Genomic DNA, 19343 nt, shown 5'->3' with positions numbered 1-19343 from the left:
GGGCTCTAAAGGGTTTTTTGATGCTTCACTCCCTCTGTCGGATTTTCGTCGAACTAAAATCACAATGGATCTTTTATGTGGATTTCGATAGAATTTCAATACACAGATATCTAGACGAAGACATAGGCGGGATTCTGTACTAGGTTAGGGGTTAACTGCCCTATAGTCAGCATCTCAGTAGGAATCAGTATGAATAGATTGGGTTCGAACCTGGACTCTGGACGATGCACGGTTTATCCTCCGTTAAGCATCAGGACCACTCATAATCAGTATCGATAGACCGGTTTCGAACCTGGGACACCCCTGTTCATTCTCTAATTATCATCAGGACCACTCATAATCAATTACAATAGACCGGGGTCGACCCCGAAACATCCCTGTTCATCCTGTATTCAGTATCAGTTCAACATCATGTAGTTCTCTTTAATTCTAGCAGATGGCGCATGTGTGTAAGACTACATATGCATGGATCTCATAGAAACAGATTCCCAGAATAGTTAGTTCCGAGAAATTCCAATAGATGGCGATCGTGTTTACATTGTTTAAAGTTTTCCCTGTAATCACTTTTTTAGGATCAAGACCACTCAGACTGGGTTCGAACCCGGGACACCCCTGTTCATCCTCTATTCGGCATAAGGACCACAGATAATCAGTTACAATAGACCCGGGCCACCCCTATCCATCCTCCATTCCCCATCAGGACCGCTCAGAATTAGGGTATATGAACTAGGTTCGAACCCGGGACAAATCAGGACAAAACATAATCAGTTTCAATAAACTGGGTTTGAACCTGGGGCACCCTGCACCACCTGTATTCAGCATCAGGGCCCTCATAATCCGTAACAATTGACTGGTTTCGAACCCGGGACACTCCTGTTCATCCTCTAGTCAACATCGGGACAAATCATGATCAATATCAGTTATTATTGGGTTCGAACCCGGGACACCCCTATTCATCCTCTATTCAGCATCAGGGCCACGCATAATCAGTTACAATAGACTGGGTTCGAACCCGGGACACCCCTTTTCATCCTCTATTCAGCATCAGGAGTGTTTCTCATACTCAGTTACAATAGTCTGGGTTCGAACCGGGGACACCCTGTTCATCCCCTATTCAGCAACAGGACCACTGGTAATCAGTTCAAATAAACTGGGTTCGAGCCCAGGACACCACTGTTCATCTTCTATTCGGCATCAGGACCACTCATAATCAGTTTAAATAGACCAGGTCCGAACCCATGACACCCCAGTTCATCTTCTATTTGGCATCAATACCACTCATAATCAGTTACAGATCCTTGACTGCCAGAGAAAGAATCCGTCGACTGCCGAAGTAGCATTCTCAAATTCGCTTTCATATAACTATATGAAATTTATGCGAATTCTTTACAAAGCAGCTATTGTCATTTTAGTTCAGTGAAAATCCACCAGAAGGGGTAAAGCATCGAAATACCCTTTCGACCCTAGAGAAAAAGACAAAAACCTTCCGAAAGAAAATATACAGTATTCTAAACGCATACATGAATTCAAAACATATTCAAATTATTCGTAAAATGATTAATTTTGCAACGAAATTATTTTCGTAACGCATTTGAACTTATTTAGAAACGACTGAATTGTAGGAATTCCACGCCAAAAACCCGTCGAACTAGTATCAGAGGATAATACAGTCGTTTCTAGATAAGCTCAAATACGTTACGAAAATAGCTACGTTGCCTAATTAATCAATTTACAAATTATTTGAATATCATTTGACTTCAAAAATCCATTTAGAATTCTATATTTTTAGTTTTAATAGTTGGTTTCTAGAAATTCCAATAGATGGCGATCGTGTATACATTGTAAAATATTCCCTATAATCATCTTAACCAAGGACACCCCTGTCATCCTCTATCCAGAGGGCCACTAAATGATCCCATTCAATAGAACGAAATGAAGTAGTTTTCTGTATATTTAAGGTTACATGTGCAAGGTTACATCACTCTAAAACAAATAAGAGTCCATGGTTACATCAGCTATCTATTAGAACGAAATAGTCCAACTCTAGATTTTTTTGGACCTAACAATGTGCCATGGTTCAAACTTTTAATTCTCATGTATGTAGATGACACGGTTTTAATAAGTGATTCGCCCGAGGGACTCCAAAAACTTATAGATAATCCCTGTGAATATTGCCAAGAATAGAAACTTTCAATTAAAAATGACAAGACAAAGGTCATCATCTTCTCGAAAAGAAGATTAAGAATCCTACCAGAATATTACATTAATGGTCACAAAAATAGTTGATAAGTTCAAGTACCTGGGTGTTCTCTTTTCATACACTGGATCGTTCACACAATGTCGTAAAACTCTTTCGGAACAAGCTATGAAGGCGGTATTTTTTGTATTAGAAAAGTCAAGTGAACATTCATTAGACCTAGATCTGACCTTGAAACTTAATGATAGTATGGTATTACCAATATTGCTGTTTGGCTGTGAAATTTGGGGATATGAGAACACACTGGTACTCGAGCGTGTTCAGCTACAATTTTAAAAATATTTACTCAGATTGAAAAGGTCTACGTCTAGTGTATTTATTTACGGTGAGCTTGGGTGCTATCCTTTAGAGATTTATGTTAAACTGAGAATCGTTAAATTTTGGACAAAATTGGTATTACAGACTGAACATTTTTCTTCTTTTATGTACAAATATATCTATCAAACGCACCACGGTGGTCGGAGTAACGCTTGGATTCTTAATGTTAAAAATATTCTTGTAAAAAATGGTCTCGGCCACGCTTGGGAAACTCAATCTGGACCCAGTGCTAATTATCTTCATAGTATTTTGAAACAGAGACTCATGGATCAGTACGCACAAGGCTGGCACTCAAAGGTCAACGAAACACCAATTTGCTTAACCTACAAGCGTTTTAAAAACTGTTTTAAATTTGAAGAGTACCTGACCAAATTACCCCCAGTCTCCGCCTTGCCTTGTGTCGATTCAGATGCTCGAACCATAAGTTACCTATTGAAATCGGTAGGTATCGCCAGATTGAGAGAAACCATAGAATTTGTCAGAAATGTAATTTGGCAGCAACTGGAGACGAATTCCATTTTCTTTTAGTATGTCCCTTTTTTCAAAGCCTGAGAAGCAAATTTATACCTAGTTACTGCTGGCGACATCCCAATGAAAATACCCTACATAACCTTTTCTGTTCAAGAGGTACAACTTTGCTTAATCAGGCGATGGTATCAAATCATTTACCTAATATAGTGTATAATTATCGGATCTCGATACTACGATTCCGCCTCATCTTTTACATTATAATTTCATTATAATTATAATTATTAGTATTATATTATTGCTATCACTATTATTATTATTATTTTTACTATTATCATAATTGTTATTATTATAAACATAATTATTATTAATACTATCATTATATTTTTGTAATATGCTGTAATCTATGCGCTACTTTTTGTGCTCTGTGCAATGTTATTATAACTTGTGGAGTGAATAAACTAAACTGAAACTGAAACTGAGAATTAACCGCAGTTAGTTCCTAGAAATTACAATAGATGGCGATTGTAGCCTCTCCTCTGCATCATAATCAACAATAGCCAAGTAGGATTCGAGTTACCCTGGATTCTAAACCAATCATTACAACGTCTTAGAAACTACAAGATTGAATTATTTGACAAAATAAGAATTTATTTTTCAATGAATCACATTTGATTAATTTATTACTTGCAAACAAAACAATTAAATTATTGCAGCAAAAATTATTAACAACCATGACCAAAGGCTGAGTTATGTAGCCCCGTGAATTTGATGCTGTACCCCCTACCTCCCTCGGAATACAGTCAGATTTTCCCCATCCAAAATAATTACTTTAAGGCTTCTCAGGTGAGGACCAAAGAATTTTACATGAAAATTTATCAAAGTTTAACCTCTCCCTGCGGACATACCGGTAAAACTTTTCTTATCACTTTACATGGAAAATCAGATCGTCCAGACATTACCTAACAAATATCGGCAAATAAAGGCGCTGTGGGTACAGACAGCATTTTGATACATGCATTGGCGATAGATCTCACGAGTGAACTTACATTCACGAATAATCCTTTTACTTATCAAAAGTGAAATAGCAAATAAGGCATTAGTGTTATTCCACTTACACGACAATAATTACAGTAAAGCGCTCTTATTTGCAAGCAGGTAATCCTCATAAACGATATTAGGTGCTGAGCCTCTTCTATATGTGCAACGTTGAATTTGTTTCATAAGTCGGATTTTCGCTAAAAGTCGGATAAAATTCCCGTTTCAAAAAGATCCGACTTAAATGACTTTACTGTAATTCAATTCGTACTGGTAAGTAGACTTTTTTGATATATTAGTTTTTTTGTCAACATCGCATACACATCGAATTACTATATTTGATTGATTAAAAACAAATCATCAATTCAATCATCAAGTGCTTTAAATTCAACATCGTTAAACCAATTAATCATTAACATTCACCTAATCATCATTACATCATATTATCACAGATAAATTACAGTCAATTGCAAAAGGACATTTACAGCGGTTTTTTGACAATACATTGTTTTTCTACTCTCTTAAAAATCATATCAATTTCAGTTTCAGGTTTTGCGTGGACTGCCAAAACGTTTGGTGCAAAAAGTAGAAAAAAAGAAAAAACCTGAAAACTTACTTATTGATAGTTGAAAAACTCTTATTTTAGGGTACAATCTATTGCAAATTCAGTTCAGGGTACAATTAATTGAAAACTGACCATTCCCTAAGATCACTTCTGAAATATCTGCAATGAATCAGGTAGTGGACTCCAACAACCCATCCGGGGGCCGGTTTTATGCAATTTTCAACAACTTAAGACCAGTTTAAAACTCATTTGGATTCTATAACCAATCCAACAACTTAAGTCTCGACTAATTTCATCCTACCGCAAATCTTATCTTACAACAAGATCAGCTGACTTCTTTTTGGTTCTATAAACCAATCTAACGACTTCAGACCAATCTTTAACGACCATTTTTGGACTAAGGTTATGATCGCACAACTTATCTCAGGGGCTTAACCCATTTAGTGTTGTCTAATTAATCTTTGAAAAATTCCACCCCAGTGCATTAAATAACAGGCATCAGCTATAATGCGTCTACACTGCAGTGCGGTGTATCATTAGTTACTAATATCTAACCGTGTTTGACAAGTGCTACCATCTTTCATTGGAGACGAAACTAATTACTAGCAAAGTCCATCATCATACTAGCAAAGTCCATCGTCGATTTATACACCGCACTATGGTGTAGACACACTGAAAGGGTTAAAAAGTGGGTACATAAGAGCATTTCCTAATCATTCGTCTATTGCATCTGATTTCATTCATCTGGATGAATTTACTAATGCGTCCAAACAATGACAATCGGCGAACAATTTCTGAACGAGTTGCAGCAACAACGCGTAACTATCCCTGACGCAATGAGCCGGATTCTTAACGAATTCGCAAACGTAAACGACGGTCTCCTTTACGGCTGCGTACTGTTTATTACTGGCGGCGCCCTCTAGCGACGCTAGGGCTTGCGTCGATTGTTCAGACGGGTAGACGGCGTCGGCGCCGGACAGACGGCGTAAAACGGCGGCGCTACCGCGGCGCTGTGGGTCGTACATCGCACCCGCCGACATCGGCTGCACGCGGATGGCTGAATTGTTTGGTATCTGCGCTGATAGGAACGTCGCCAGACTGCGTGCGACCAGACGAAATCTGAAAGAGTTCAAAATGATTTAAAATTTGGGGCCAGTTTTAGAGACTGGTATTATCTTTAAACCGGGGGTTAACTTAATTGAAATTGAATTGAGTTAGCCAACGGGTTAAAGATAATAGCAGTCTATAAAACAGGCCCCTGGGTATCTGATATCTTTAATTGCAATTTTAAATAGTAGTTGTACCCTAGTCTGAAGGGACAGTGATACATAGACGAATAGAAGAGGGAGTGAGTGAAAGGGTGAGGGTCAGGGAGGGAACAGAATAAGGGAGAGGAAAATAGAGGGGGACAAGACAGGTGATGGGACAGGAAGAGGGGAGAGAGTGTAGAGGAGCAGAGAGAGGAGATAAAGAAGAGAGAGGACAAGAGATAAAGAGGGAGAATGAGAAAATAAGATGAGAGAGAGGAGAGGGCCGAGAGGAGAGAGTACAGACGTACCTGACAGATAGAGTTGATTTCCGACCGAGTCCGATCGCTCCCATGAATCCGGCCGATGTTTTATCCTCACCGAACAGAATCAAAGACGAGATGAATTTGAACAGAACGACATGAAGAGGTTTCGTTTGTTCCTCCCCGAAGTCGACTTGACGCAAAATCAATTCTAAAATCTTCGCCCACCACAGCAATAACTTCGGCTCATCGGATAAACTGCAACAAACATACAGAAATATCAATGCGCATATCAGTGATGTCATTGGGGGATTCATAGAGAAAGCCATCACGTGCAAATTAGTGATATCAAAGGGGGATTCATAGACAGCCATCCCGAGCAAATTAGTGATGTCAAAGGGAGATCCATATAGAAAGCCATCTCCTGCAAATTAGTGATGTCATAGGGGCATTTATGAAGGAAGCCATCTAGTGCAAATTAGTGATGTCCCTGGGGGATCCATAGAGACAGCCAGCACGTGCAAATTAGTGATGTCATTCGGGCATTTATGAAGGAAGCCATCTTGTGCAAATTAGTGATGTCATTGGGGGATCCATAGAGACAGCCATCATGTGCGAATTTGTGATGTCATTGGGGCGTCATAGAAACAACCGTCTTGTTTACAGAGGCAGCCGTTTGGTGTGAATAAGTGTTGTTCATAGGAGGATTCTAGGAGACATCTTAAGCAAATTAGCACTGTCATGGGGGGATCTATAAGAAAGGTCTATAAGCGTAATTTGATGATGTCATGTGGGTATTCATGGGCATTCTTTTCTCGAATTACCTAAGGTTTACATAATTCAATGATGATAAAGGGGTATATATGTAGCCGGCCGTCTAAACTTACCCAGGTTTTGCGGATGCGGTCCAATTAATTAACAGATTCAAATAGTGTCGTTCGTCTTCTAAACTCGTCGATAGAGGGAGCCGCTTGAGGATACTACAGTAGAGCGTTGTGAACGCGTTATACTCGAGACCCGTCGTCAGGAATTCGGGCATCGACATTTCAGCTCCGTGAAGAGACATTATCAATCTACTCCAACGATCGCTCGGGTTCGCATCTGAAATTACACGTATATAAAAACAATTCATCAACTTCTATTGAAAACATGGTTACGTCTATAAATCCCCCTACAGACATCAATAAATCACTCCTATCAAACCTTCCAAGAAATGATAGTTGCCTTCATAAATCTACCTATGACATCATTGAATAAACCCCCCTTTCAGAAAAAATGGCTGCCTTCTTGAATCCCTCCTATGACATCAGTAAATTACCCCCTGTAGACCCTTTCGGCAAAGAAAGCTGCTTTTCAATTACATCACCGCAAAATTACCCCTTTAACACTTCCATGAAAGATGGCTACCTTAACATATCCAACAATAACAACATAAAAAGCTAAGGTAATTTTCATTCGACTAAAATTTCAATCAGATGTTTTGAAGTTTGGAAGAAGCCAATTCTTGGTTAGTGTAGAAGGGTAATTTTGTTGATGGGATTAACGCTTATACGGTATATTCAAAATGTTTCGTACCCGCCGAGCTGAAGTACGTATCGATACAAGCCTCTAAAACGACGACCATGTGAGTGACGGAGGCTAGCGATTGGCTAGCGGCCGCTACGCACGGCAACAATAGAATACAATCGCTTGGCGATGAGGTTATCCAATCCTTGATCGCGTCGATGAAATGTTGGGCGACGTCCGGTTTAGGGTTACAGTCGTTCAGTATGCGCACAACCTCAGTGCAGAGAGTCACCGCTTCAAAGTGTTGACTAGTCGCGTCTGATACTGAAATATAGAAATTACAAATACACTTGATGATGCTATAACAGAATCGCAACTATAACAAAATTCATCCTTGAAAATAGCATATCACGATCGATTTTGCCGAGTCACTTCAGCCTCATCAGGTAAGATGTATAAATACCTTATGTACAGAAAGGCCACAGTAGAAATAAACATTTATTTAAAACATGAATACATGATTTACAAAGATCAATAGGTGCGAACTGTAAAGCATTTCAGAATATATTGAGGGTATGAGGCACCGCTAGCTAATAAATATGAGTTTAGCTTAGGTTGGCATGATATTATGCGTACGGCCAACTTCATTGAACATTCCAAAATAGAAATAAATGACGGGTTGTAATTAATGTGACACTGTTTGAATTTGAGGACGAAAAGTTTCCGCAATGGCTGTATCCTAAGCCAGGTCAACCAAGAACCACCCACTAGAGAACGTCTTATTTCCAACATATATTCCTGGAGCCATTCACTTGTAAAAGGGATAATTCTCCAATGTACAAATAGAAACAAAGTTTCCTTGTGGATATTCTTCTGGTGCCAAAACCGACTCAATCAAATCCTGAGCCGTCCATGAGAAAATGCATGGCTCCGAATGCTATGGATTGATCGACTTTGTTTAAAGTTTTCACAATGGAAATTCTGAACCGATGCCAATGCCAAAACCGAGTCAACATGGTACAACCCACTGATGTCTATGAAACTCTTGAGTGTCAGAATGTGTATGGATATTCTCAGAGTCGCCGACAACACGCAGAATTGCATTGCGATTCTGATATACTCAGGGCTATCCTCATTAACATTTACCGCAGTTCACGATCGTCTCTATTTGAGTCAGCAGATTGGTGACCGACTTCTTCATCAGTTCCGCGTCCGGTAATTGTCGCTTGTGCGAACATTTACTCAACAACTGAGCGATGAGATGTACGAACGACTGGCGCTTGGCAACCGTATCGGCGTGGTTCAGGTAGTCGGGGCGTTCTACGAATTCAGCTGCCTGTTTGATAAAACTAGAAAATACGACGAAAAAAACATGTTAGATCATTGAAACTTCCTATTGACCTTCTAGATCGGGCACCCTTTATGACATGACAGCTACAATAGCGACTTGGAAGACACGTTCGCTCTTTGACATCATTCGATCCTCAATGACATCATCAAACAACAGCGGCGGATCCAGGGGGTGCACAGGGGGCACGTGCACCCCCTAAAGTCCTCGCTAATTCTTTTTCGTGAGAACGAAGACAAGCATGTGAAAAATCCCTGAAAATGCATAAGCTTATGTCGTTGTTTACAATTACCAGCACTTTTTTACGGCAGTCCTACATCATTCATGTTGTTTCATACTCTGATCGTGCCCAGAACACGTCTCCTCGCATCTAATTTAAAAAATGTTTCCCCAAACCCCCTACTTGGATTTGTGCATCCCCATCCATGGAATCCTGGATCCGCCGCTGAACAACCCCTTTAGACACTTCGAGAAAAGATGGCTACCACCACTATCCCTTAATGACATCATCAACCTATTTCATTACACACTTCGAGAAAAGTTGTCTGCCTTTATTCATCCCCTTCATATCTTTTTATCAAGGATCTATAAGGTTTATTTGATGATGTCATAAGGTTAATAAGCAAAAGCCGACGTTAGTAATCTAACAATTTATTCTGACAGTTTCAAAGTTTTGAATACTACTCCATCATCGGAAAAACGAAACCCTGTGTTTTTACGTTTCTCTAATGATGAAGAGTAGTCAAAATCTCGAAAGTGTCAGTCAAATTGTTAAATCATCAACTATGGGTTTTGCTCATTTACTCTGGACCCGGTTCCACAGTTGCGAGTTAAGAGTTAACCTTGAGTTGAGATCAGTTCATTTTCAATTTCATACCTAATACCAATTGCTTGTGGGTCAGATCTTTCAGCCAGGACGCAGTCCGGTTCACAATTCCCGAGAAACCAACGCATCGCCGTTTGAAAATCCTCCGCCGATAGATGGTGCCACTGGAATATATCATTAGCCGTCTGGAACAGCTGCGGCATTCCGGAGACGGCGAGAATCTCGGGAAACGCTACGAACTGAAGGAACAGACGGAACACGAGTCCATGGATCTCGGCAAGTTTCTGCGCGGGAACCGTCTGCAAGATCGTCGTCCATGGCATTTGAAATACGATCGATGACAGAAACTGGAAACAACTCCAGTGACGCGTGTCGTGCACCTGTTGAAATAGAAATCAAATCTCTTTATATAGCCACAAAAACAATTTTGAAACATCCCCCCCCCTTGACAGGGAGTCGAATCTGATGCCAGGGCCAGAAACCCTGCCTGATTAACCAAGTCAGAGGTTAAGTGCCAAATTTACAGGTTTTAATTATCTTTTTCTTGACAAAACGGGCCACCTAACCCCCAACACAACGCCCTAAATCTGTCCATGATTAGCCCTAGTGCCCTGCTACATGCACAGTTCAGATGATGTCATTATTAGCCAATCAGAAATCACATTTTATTTTAGCCGATTTATAGTTAATCTGTGAAATATGATTCACAGATTAAACATCGCGCAATCCGATTGGTGCCGCAAGTTTTCGTGCAGCAATCTTGCGCACCCGGTCTAGTGTGGCAGGGTTTCGTGCCATGGCTGAGGCCAGCGATGCCATCAGGTTCAATTCCAGGCTGAGATAGGATTTGTAGAAAAAGCGTCTACTTACTTTCACCATGTACTGTAAGCATTGTTGACTGGGGAAAAATTGTTGCCAGGGTAACTCGAGCATACTGGAATGATACGTCTGCAGCACGTACGCAGGAGTTTGCTCGACTGTCAATAGGCGGCAATAGTTGTGCCATAGGAAATTCAACGGATCTTTCAACGGAATGTGAGGAACATCTGTGAAGAGAGAAAATAAACATCGATGAAAAATGTTGATGAAATCATTTCTGTTTTCAGTAGTCAGAGTTCTGAATTTCAAATTCAAAACTTTGGAAATACATTAAAAACAAATTTTTTTTGCCAGTTTAATCGACTCATCATTCTGCAGCCTGGAGCCTGCACTTCTCAGACAATTGTTACTTCCTATTTTTGATCATCCACATCTATGTGTTAAGATTTACGCTGAGAAATTTTCAATTCAAAATAAACTATACACCACAGAAATGAGATATATTTTACTGATCACATAATCTCTTCACATTTGTGGTCAGGTCTTCACCTTTTTTTAGAGAAAATGAACTACGATCCCCAGACATTAGACATTTTATCAGAACACTTTCTGAAATGGATCAACACTTTCTGAAATGGATCATTCAGCCTTCACTTCATATGTGTTAAGGAATTCGCCCGAGACATTTCTAATTGAAATTGAACTACTAACACCAAACATTAGACGTTTATCATCACACTTTCAAATACCGATCGTCCACACTTCACACTCCAATGGTTGATGTCTCAAAAGTTGGTTCAGGGCCGCAGATTGAAAAAATACGCAATCTGAAATCATTAATTTTGTGTCTGCTTACCGCTGAACAGCGTGGTGGCTGTTTTCACGCATTCAGTAAACAGTGAAACCATATTGACGGCAGAGTCGCAATCTTTATCCAACCACGGAGACAGTAAGTGAGGTCCGTTCTCTAACGGCTGGATCCACGGGGCGAAACCTTCCCAAATCTGAACCATCAACACGTCCAAACCTGAAAATCGAAACCAACAACACAATGCAGATCTACGAGATTTATGGGGGCAGAATATCTGTATCTGATTTTTAGGATGCAACTTATTGACATAATTATGTTTTTTATGGAGACAGCCTCTTTTTCTGGAAGCATCTATAGGATTTTTTTTATATCATATGGAACTAAATAGATTCAGCCAAACATATCGAGAATAGTGCATATGAGCCATCTGATGAAGTCATAGGGAATTCATGGAGACAATGTTATTTTTGGAAGACGGACGAATTTTGTTACTTTTATATAACTGCTTTAACGGATTCAGTTTACCTACAAATTAAAACTTTTCTTTTTCGGTCTTACCCTGGTCTGCGTCTGTGACACCAGATGTCACCGCTAGGTGTATCTTCGTTGTCAGTGTTTTACACAAATATTCAAGTAGCGTTCCGATAAAGGGAACATACCGTTTCCAATCTGGATACAACCCGAAACACGCCGAATCGGTGACTAGCGTCCTCTTCTGGAGGAAATACGAACCCAGATACGACAATGCCTCAGTCAACTGTAAATCATAATTCAAAAATCTTTGAAATTGATATCATCGTTCTCTGGCAATATTTGAAACAGGCCTAGTTGCCCCAGTCAAATAACTGAAACAAGAGCTTTTGACTTCTGCATTCGACTCCTGTAGTGAGGTACAAGTTAGATTCGATTCTTAACCATAGTCAAAACCATAGAAATGAGTCTTGCAGTCAATTCAATTTTTGGTCGCAAACCTAAATTCTGCCAGCCCCAGTTTCACAGTACAGTAAAACCTCCCTTACTGAACACATTTATAGTGAACACCCCCTTAATAAATGCTATTTGCCCTTTGGCTTAATATCTAGTTGTGGATTCCTCTAGGTTTGAGAGAGGTTTGAACATAGTTCAGAGTTGAAATTAGACCCTACATTCAATTAATTGGAAATGAACCAAGTCCTGATGGTTTAACGTCAGTCAGTCATTTTCAATCATCATTCAACTGTAAAACTGTGGAACCAGGTTGTGGATTTGACTATGGGGTAATTGTTTTTAAGGTACAGCTAACCTGTGGAATATTGAAGTTGCTGTGCGGCGCCTCTGTGAGGCTCAAATTGCCGAACGCTTTCGTTAATGTCTGCCAGCATTCCGCGTGTATGCCCTGATTCTCTGAACCTAGAACGAAATATCATCATCGTGGGTTACCAGGCAGAAGGCTATACGAGGGTGTCGTCAGGAGGTATCATAAAGATCGGTTAGAACTACGGTGACCGTGCTCAGTTGCCTGATTCAGTATTTTTTGACTGACTGACTTTCGGTTTCGTTTCAGTTGACTAATCCGATAACCGAAGTTCACTATTGATATACTGACCTTTTAGGAGAAAATTCAGAACATGGTTAAAATGAGCCGGGAATTCATGCGAAGCCATCACTGTTAGATGTCCGTGGAATATCTACAATACAAGATAGATATATATATATATATATATATGCACAATTGATAAAATATCATCACTTGCAGACGCTACATGTGATGATATGACTGGTAGACTGATATTAATCTCAGCATTCAGACTTAATAGGATTAAACTATTCATTTTCTGACAGCTTTGGAGTTTTGACTAAGCTTCATCATCCAAAATAAAATAAATATGATATACAGTAATTTGAAAATATATATGGATGTTACTAAGTATAAGAAAACATGTTATCACATGTCAAAATGAACTAATCGCATTCTTATCAAATTTTGGCGCATTTTTGCATATCACCATGAAACCACATACAACATGTCATATGTGATAACATGGTGTAGGCTAACCGAGTCAGTCCTGTAGTTTCAACAAAATCTAAAACGAACCCACCATTCCTTATGCTACAGGTCTGCATGATGCATGTTACATGGTGTCCGAAGTAGAGTTCGTATGTAATGTCTTACATATGAAAACTTGTTGTCACACGAAACACGTCAGAGTAAGAAGATTTAACATGCATGTGCAGTGCTTCATCTAGCATTAAAAAAGGGCAGGGTGCTGATTTCAAATTAGGGCATTTTTGTGCGTGATTCCATCGGAGCAAGGGCACATAATAACGCACTCACGTCTGTTTTAGGGGCAACCTGCAATGTTCCCTATTGCATAGAATCGAGGTACCCCCTACTATGATTGAGGACTAGAAACTATGTTTAACTCATCAATATCAAATATCAAGTGATGAGGGCACAAGGGCGAGCATGGGACACATCTGAAGGGCACAAGGGCGGCTATTTTCGGGGGCGGGGCGGACCGCCCTTCTATTTTTGGCTAGATGAAGCACTGCATGTGAGAACATGTACATGTACGTAAAAATGTTTTACTGTTTCTACATGTTACACGCGCTGAATACTAACTGCGTAGAGTAAAGCTTGTTTGCCCTCGGGTTCACTCCCACAGAACGTCAAAGCTTCGCCGATGTAAGTTATGAGTTTCGTTCTATCGGACATTGAAGGGTTGTTCCAGTGTAACCAGACCGGTACATCGAACTAGAAAATATCATTCCATCGATCAATCGCCAAACTAATAACATCATTACACCAATCTATCATTTTAACTAGAAAACATCTTTGAATAAATGGTCTATTAGAAAATATCATCATATCAATGTATCATCAAATCATATACAATCAAAGTCCATTATAATGCCATCCTTTAGTATGCAAGAAATGCTTATTTAAGACCAACATTTTTCAGAAAACAAATTTGCTCAATCTAACTTCAAATTCAATGGAAATACCATTCTTCATAACCCCAAATCCATAATAACACCAGATTTTTCAATGGTCTCAATAGTGACGTTATAAAGGGCCTTTAATGTAAGTAAATATTTTTTGGAATTCAAATTTTCTCATTTCTTCATCCTTTTCGATGATTTCGAACAGAAGTTTTTTTTACCAGAGACGTACCTTCGAGAATAAAACGAATCCGAGGTCGCTGCTGATTTTATTCAGTTGTCGTTTCAAATGATTATACATCGACACGAACGTCGTCGGGGAAACGGACGGTTTGAAATGCGGTGCCAACAATCCGGCGAGGTTCGGGTGAGCGAGCGTACATTCCAACAGCGTCTGACATTGACTACGATTACCGCTGACAAATTCCTGAAATACGCAACATTTCCACAATTTGAAAGCCGAAACCAAGTTCATCACAAAAGAAAGGCGATGACGTGATGGATGTTCTGGAGCCGCCCACTACAGAAAGAGATATGTGATTCGGATATTTTTGGAATGAGCCACTAGAGAAGAGAATAGCTCCAAGGTACGATTACAAAGCTTCTATGATGGATATTCTAATCTGACACCAAAAAGTTCAGCTACAGCCACTCCATATCTAAGAATGCCATGATTTGCGTAAAGGTACCACAAAGTGGTAATTTTTGTTGAGCAATTTTCCAGTCAATAAAACCTACCTGGCCTAGAATTTCGATGCAGCTAGAGAAGAACTGTCTGGTGGGAGGGTAAGTGGTCGAGTCATTGTTGACCAGCGTAACCATATGATAGAATAGAGCGATTCCCGATTTCTCAATTCTGATGTCAGTGTCCGTCTGGTGTAACAAAAGCAATGACCTTGAATAAATAAATGAACAACTTAGCTAGAATTCCTAGTCATCTCCTTAAGAACGGTCTCCATTAACGCTGAATTGATGGGGAGTCTTTGGGCAATCCCTGGAAGCAGTCATCTATTTTGGAAGTGTCAACGGGAAATTTGCCGATGTCATAGGTGGATTTATGAATGTGGGAATATTTTCCGATTGTATGCACGAGTACAATTTGATGATGCCATAGGGGGAATTATAAGGACAGCCACATTTTTGGAATCATCATCCGCAGGAAAAATTTTGTCCCTATTCCACCACTGTAATGGATTGTATTAGGCACGACATGTTCATTAAGGGATTTATTTAGGCAGCCTTGAAGCTTGATGTCATAGGGGGATTTTAAAGGCGTTACTCACCTGATAGTGTTATCGACGTGGACAGCTGCTGAACAGATATTCTGCGACGGCGGCAACAACAACTCCAACAATAACTGTTTATATTCCGACCGATTTTCGGCCATTTTAGTCGCGACGCGTTCGTTACGTTTCTTCTCGTCATATTCTATATTGACCTCGGCTGGTCCCGAGCATCGATGGGTCGGGTTCAGACGACTCGTACACGGCAGGAATAACGTCGCTTCGCGATGTTCGTTCGTGTTCAGGATCGTTAGCATTTCCTGAAAGTCGCAGTTGACGACAGCGAAACGAGAAACTTGTTCAAATCGTTCCCTGAAATCGCAACAAACTGGATTGAAATTCAGATTTCAAGATGTCTTCATTGACGGATGTGCAACATGTTCAAATAAGTGCTTTCATGAACATGTGCTCTCATGAGCATCTTACACGTGCTTTCATGAACATGTTACATGTTCTTCTGTGAACATCATACGTGTGTTCCCATGAACATATTAATAGCACTCTCGTGAACATGTAATACTTGCTCCATGAACATTAAATGTTATATGTACTTGCACATTACACACATATGCACACGCAAGACGTATATGAGATTATATCAGTCGAAACATAACAATATAACAAATAGCAACATACTTGGCACATTGAAGCAGGCTGGTGAGATCAGTGTTCACCGTGTAAATGATTCCTCGTTCGTCTTTCAGAGCAGACGTATCTACATCTGTTACCGGAGATGACGACTCGATTAACTCCGGCGCCGCTACCGGTTTAGCGTGCTTCTTCAAACGAGCGAATATCCGTTCAGTCGCTGCAGATACATTTAGAAAAATACCTCAGCATTGAGTCCAGTTGGAAAATGACTTAATCTCGAATCTAGAAACCAATCTAACTTGGTCCCAAGTTACAAGTACTCAGGAACCAATACGATTTTGATTGTTACTAGAGGCATTCAACACAGGGTCCGGATTTAAATGTACAGCGTACCTTTTTCCGGGCACAGCGTGTCCTGCACTGATGAATACGGTGATTGTAAACTGGCCGGTTCTTTACGTAATTCCACCCATTCACTGACTAGATCATTCAACCACAGCTCCACCTTTTGGCCATCGAAATATTCCATCCATGGAGTCTGAATAGAAAGATGTCATTCTAAGATTCATTCTAAAGTCATATCACAAAAATTAATTTTAAAGTAATATGCATCTACCCATAACAAGCATTGAACCTGATCCCATGACAAGACTCTACCATGTTACGAAATCTTGTCCGAGAATGCTCAGTACACAAAAATGCACAGGCAGAGTTATGTGCCATGGTAGTTGGGATGCCATCAGGTTGAAATGCCTGTCGAGGAGAGATAGGTCATAATAGGGATGACATCTATTCCGTAACTGTCTATGGCAGTAATCTAAGATGTCAAAAGGGGATTTACGGAGACGACCAGCTTTTAACATATGATTATTCGTATTTATTCAACACTTACAGTTTGGTTTTGAAATAAAGGCGTCAACATGTCGGCCTTGTATTGAGCCGGTAGAGCCGGCAGATATAGGCTAGCATCGTGCAGACGACTTTCATCGCACCACAACATCATAGTCTGATACAACCTGAAAACAGGACAACGAAGTTTCCATGATGGACATTCTTACTAGCTGCCGTATCTTACTAGTTCAGCCCGCCATGTCTGCATAATTTGGATATTCTCAATTCTGGATAGATTGCACGTGAAAACGAAAATCTGGCTTTGTGCTAAGATTCATGTTGCAACTTTGTTGTGTTAACACTATGGATTTTAGCCTTCTTAAAACTCTCCAAATTACTGTCTGGAGAATATTCACATTGATACTGTGACTGAGTGATGACTTTTCAACACCAACAACAGAAATGTGGCTGAATCATAAAAGATGCCTCCAATAATTACATAAACAGACTTCAGCACATTTAAGCACCACCTGGTGGATCCTCTATTGCCACAGAAGTTGATGTCCTACTGCAGACAAGCGCACCTGGTGAAACCCCCACATGCAGGGGCGGATTCAAGGGGGAGCAGGGGGAGCCCCTCCCTCAAAATTTCAAGGTGCTCTAAAAAAATTTCAAAGAAAAGCCCAGATAGCTCTTAAATTGCATCAAATTTAGAAAATTGACCCAGACCCCCCTTCGGTTAGAGCCCTTATTTACCGAGATATCCCCTAACCTTTCCTGATCCCCTCCTAAATAAAACCCTAGATCCGCCCTTGCACATGTCACATGTGGAATTCTTTATTGCCATAATATTTCAAGCCCTATTCCGCACTAAAGACACCTATAGTGGACTCTTTTAATTGCCACAAGCCATATTCACTTTTATTGATTCATACCTGGATAATTTGAGATGAAAGTTCTGTTTTGGTTGTTGCTCGGGGTCATCTGTGTAAAGCGCCAGTGTTTTATCGTGGTAGTCACTCGCGGCCGATAGTCGATTTCTCATAGCTTTACGAAACGATACCAGACTGCGAGACGTGAAAAACCGCTCCCCGAGACTTCCTCTTGGTTTCATTCTATATCATAGAAGAATAAAACAGTCTGTATATTGCTTAAAAATGAAATACTGGATTATGTTAAGGGAGCTTTCTAAAAAGTTTAACTGCCTTTATAAACTCCCCTATGGGATCATCAAATGTAAAATCACCCCTATAGAACTTCCAGAAAAAAAAGGTTTCATCCAAAGATCTACCTATGACATCAAAGTTCATGCCAGGAAAAGCCTTGGCAATATCTACCCATGACATCTTAGCAGAAAAGAGAGCTACTTTCACATATCCCCCATCACATCAAATTAATCCCCAGTCTCCTTAGACATATCCAAAAGTGATGGCTGCCTCCATATTCCCCACCCCTACCACGGGTTAGATAGATGAACTCTGGAATTTTCACATTATTTTGCGTCCTTACAATGGGCCTTTCTTTCGCAGTTTTTCACAACAAGATATCAGGATATAGTTCCCATGATTCTTCTTACATTTTTCATGTAAAGGCACGCCATCACATTTAAAATCAAATTTCTCAAACTCAAACACAGCTCGCACATGAATGCAGTATATGCCAGAAAAACGTATCAAAATATTTTGACGGAAACTTTTCATGATTTTTAACAGATTTTTTGTGACTTTTCATAGATTTCAAATTTTCCAGAATTTCTTTCACAACTCAAGCGTACATACATCTTTCACAATTTTTCATAATTTTTCACATCAATCTGACCGCTGCCCTGCCACACGGTCAAGCATTTCAGGGATAAGTTTCAAAGATGCATTATATCTGTCAGTCCAGTAACAGGCGAGCAGTGTGGACGAGTGGTTTGAGCATTCGACTCTGTGAAGCCAGGTTGTGGTTACGAATACCGTACATTGCCGTAGTGTCTTCGGGCAAGTCACTTATCCTCATTGCCTCTTTCCACCCAGGAGTAAGTGGATACCTGGCCTGATAGACAACTCCTGAGCGCTTAGCAGCTGCTAGGATGTTACTTCTCCCCAGGGAGAGATGACTGATACATGGAATAGAGTTATAGGCTGGGGGTAATAATTCCAAGTTAGAGCGCATCTGAACTCACTCAGGTTAGGATACCTGCACTATATAAATAATTGTTGTCATTGTCGTTGTCGTAGTCGTAGTCGTAGTCGTTGTCGTTATCGT

At 40.1% G+C, this 19343-nt stretch overlaps 1 protein-coding gene across 1 annotated transcript in view; it reads right to left on the bottom strand.

Moving 5' to 3' along the window:
* Positions 1-3684: 3684 nt before the first annotated feature.
* The window catches only part of LOC141910211 (ectopic P granules protein 5 homolog), a 47278-nt gene continuing 31619 nt past the window's right edge, over positions 3685-19343 (bottom strand). Inside the window, exons 20-38 of the mRNA XM_074800928.1 lie at positions 18029-18208; positions 17155-17278; positions 16656-16800; positions 16308-16479; positions 15672-15983; positions 15127-15283; positions 14621-14815; positions 14069-14200; positions 13052-13133; positions 12749-12855; positions 12025-12223; positions 11512-11682; positions 10707-10882; positions 9888-10216; positions 8809-9011; positions 7732-7986; positions 7044-7257; positions 6205-6414; positions 3685-5765 (exon numbers count right to left, since the gene is read on the bottom strand). Of these exons, the coding sequence (XP_074657029.1) occupies positions 5387-5765; positions 6205-6414; positions 7044-7257; positions 7732-7986; positions 8809-9011; positions 9888-10216; positions 10707-10882; positions 11512-11682; positions 12025-12223; positions 12749-12855; positions 13052-13133; positions 14069-14200; positions 14621-14815; positions 15127-15283; positions 15672-15983; positions 16308-16479; positions 16656-16800; positions 17155-17278; positions 18029-18208 (3742 nt within the window). The 3' untranslated portion in view covers positions 3685-5386. The remainder of the gene's footprint in view (positions 5766-6204; positions 6415-7043; positions 7258-7731; positions 7987-8808; positions 9012-9887; positions 10217-10706; positions 10883-11511; positions 11683-12024; positions 12224-12748; positions 12856-13051; positions 13134-14068; positions 14201-14620; positions 14816-15126; positions 15284-15671; positions 15984-16307; positions 16480-16655; positions 16801-17154; positions 17279-18028; positions 18209-19343) is intronic.

This window comes from Tubulanus polymorphus, chromosome 8, assembly GCF_964204645.1.
Source record: "Tubulanus polymorphus chromosome 8, tnTubPoly1.2, whole genome shotgun sequence".
NCBI lineage: Eukaryota > Metazoa > Nemertea > Palaeonemertea > Tubulaniformes > Tubulanidae > Tubulanus > Tubulanus polymorphus.
The sequence above is the reverse complement of the archived record's forward strand: the minus strand, read 5'-3'. Positions and strand labels throughout refer to the sequence as shown.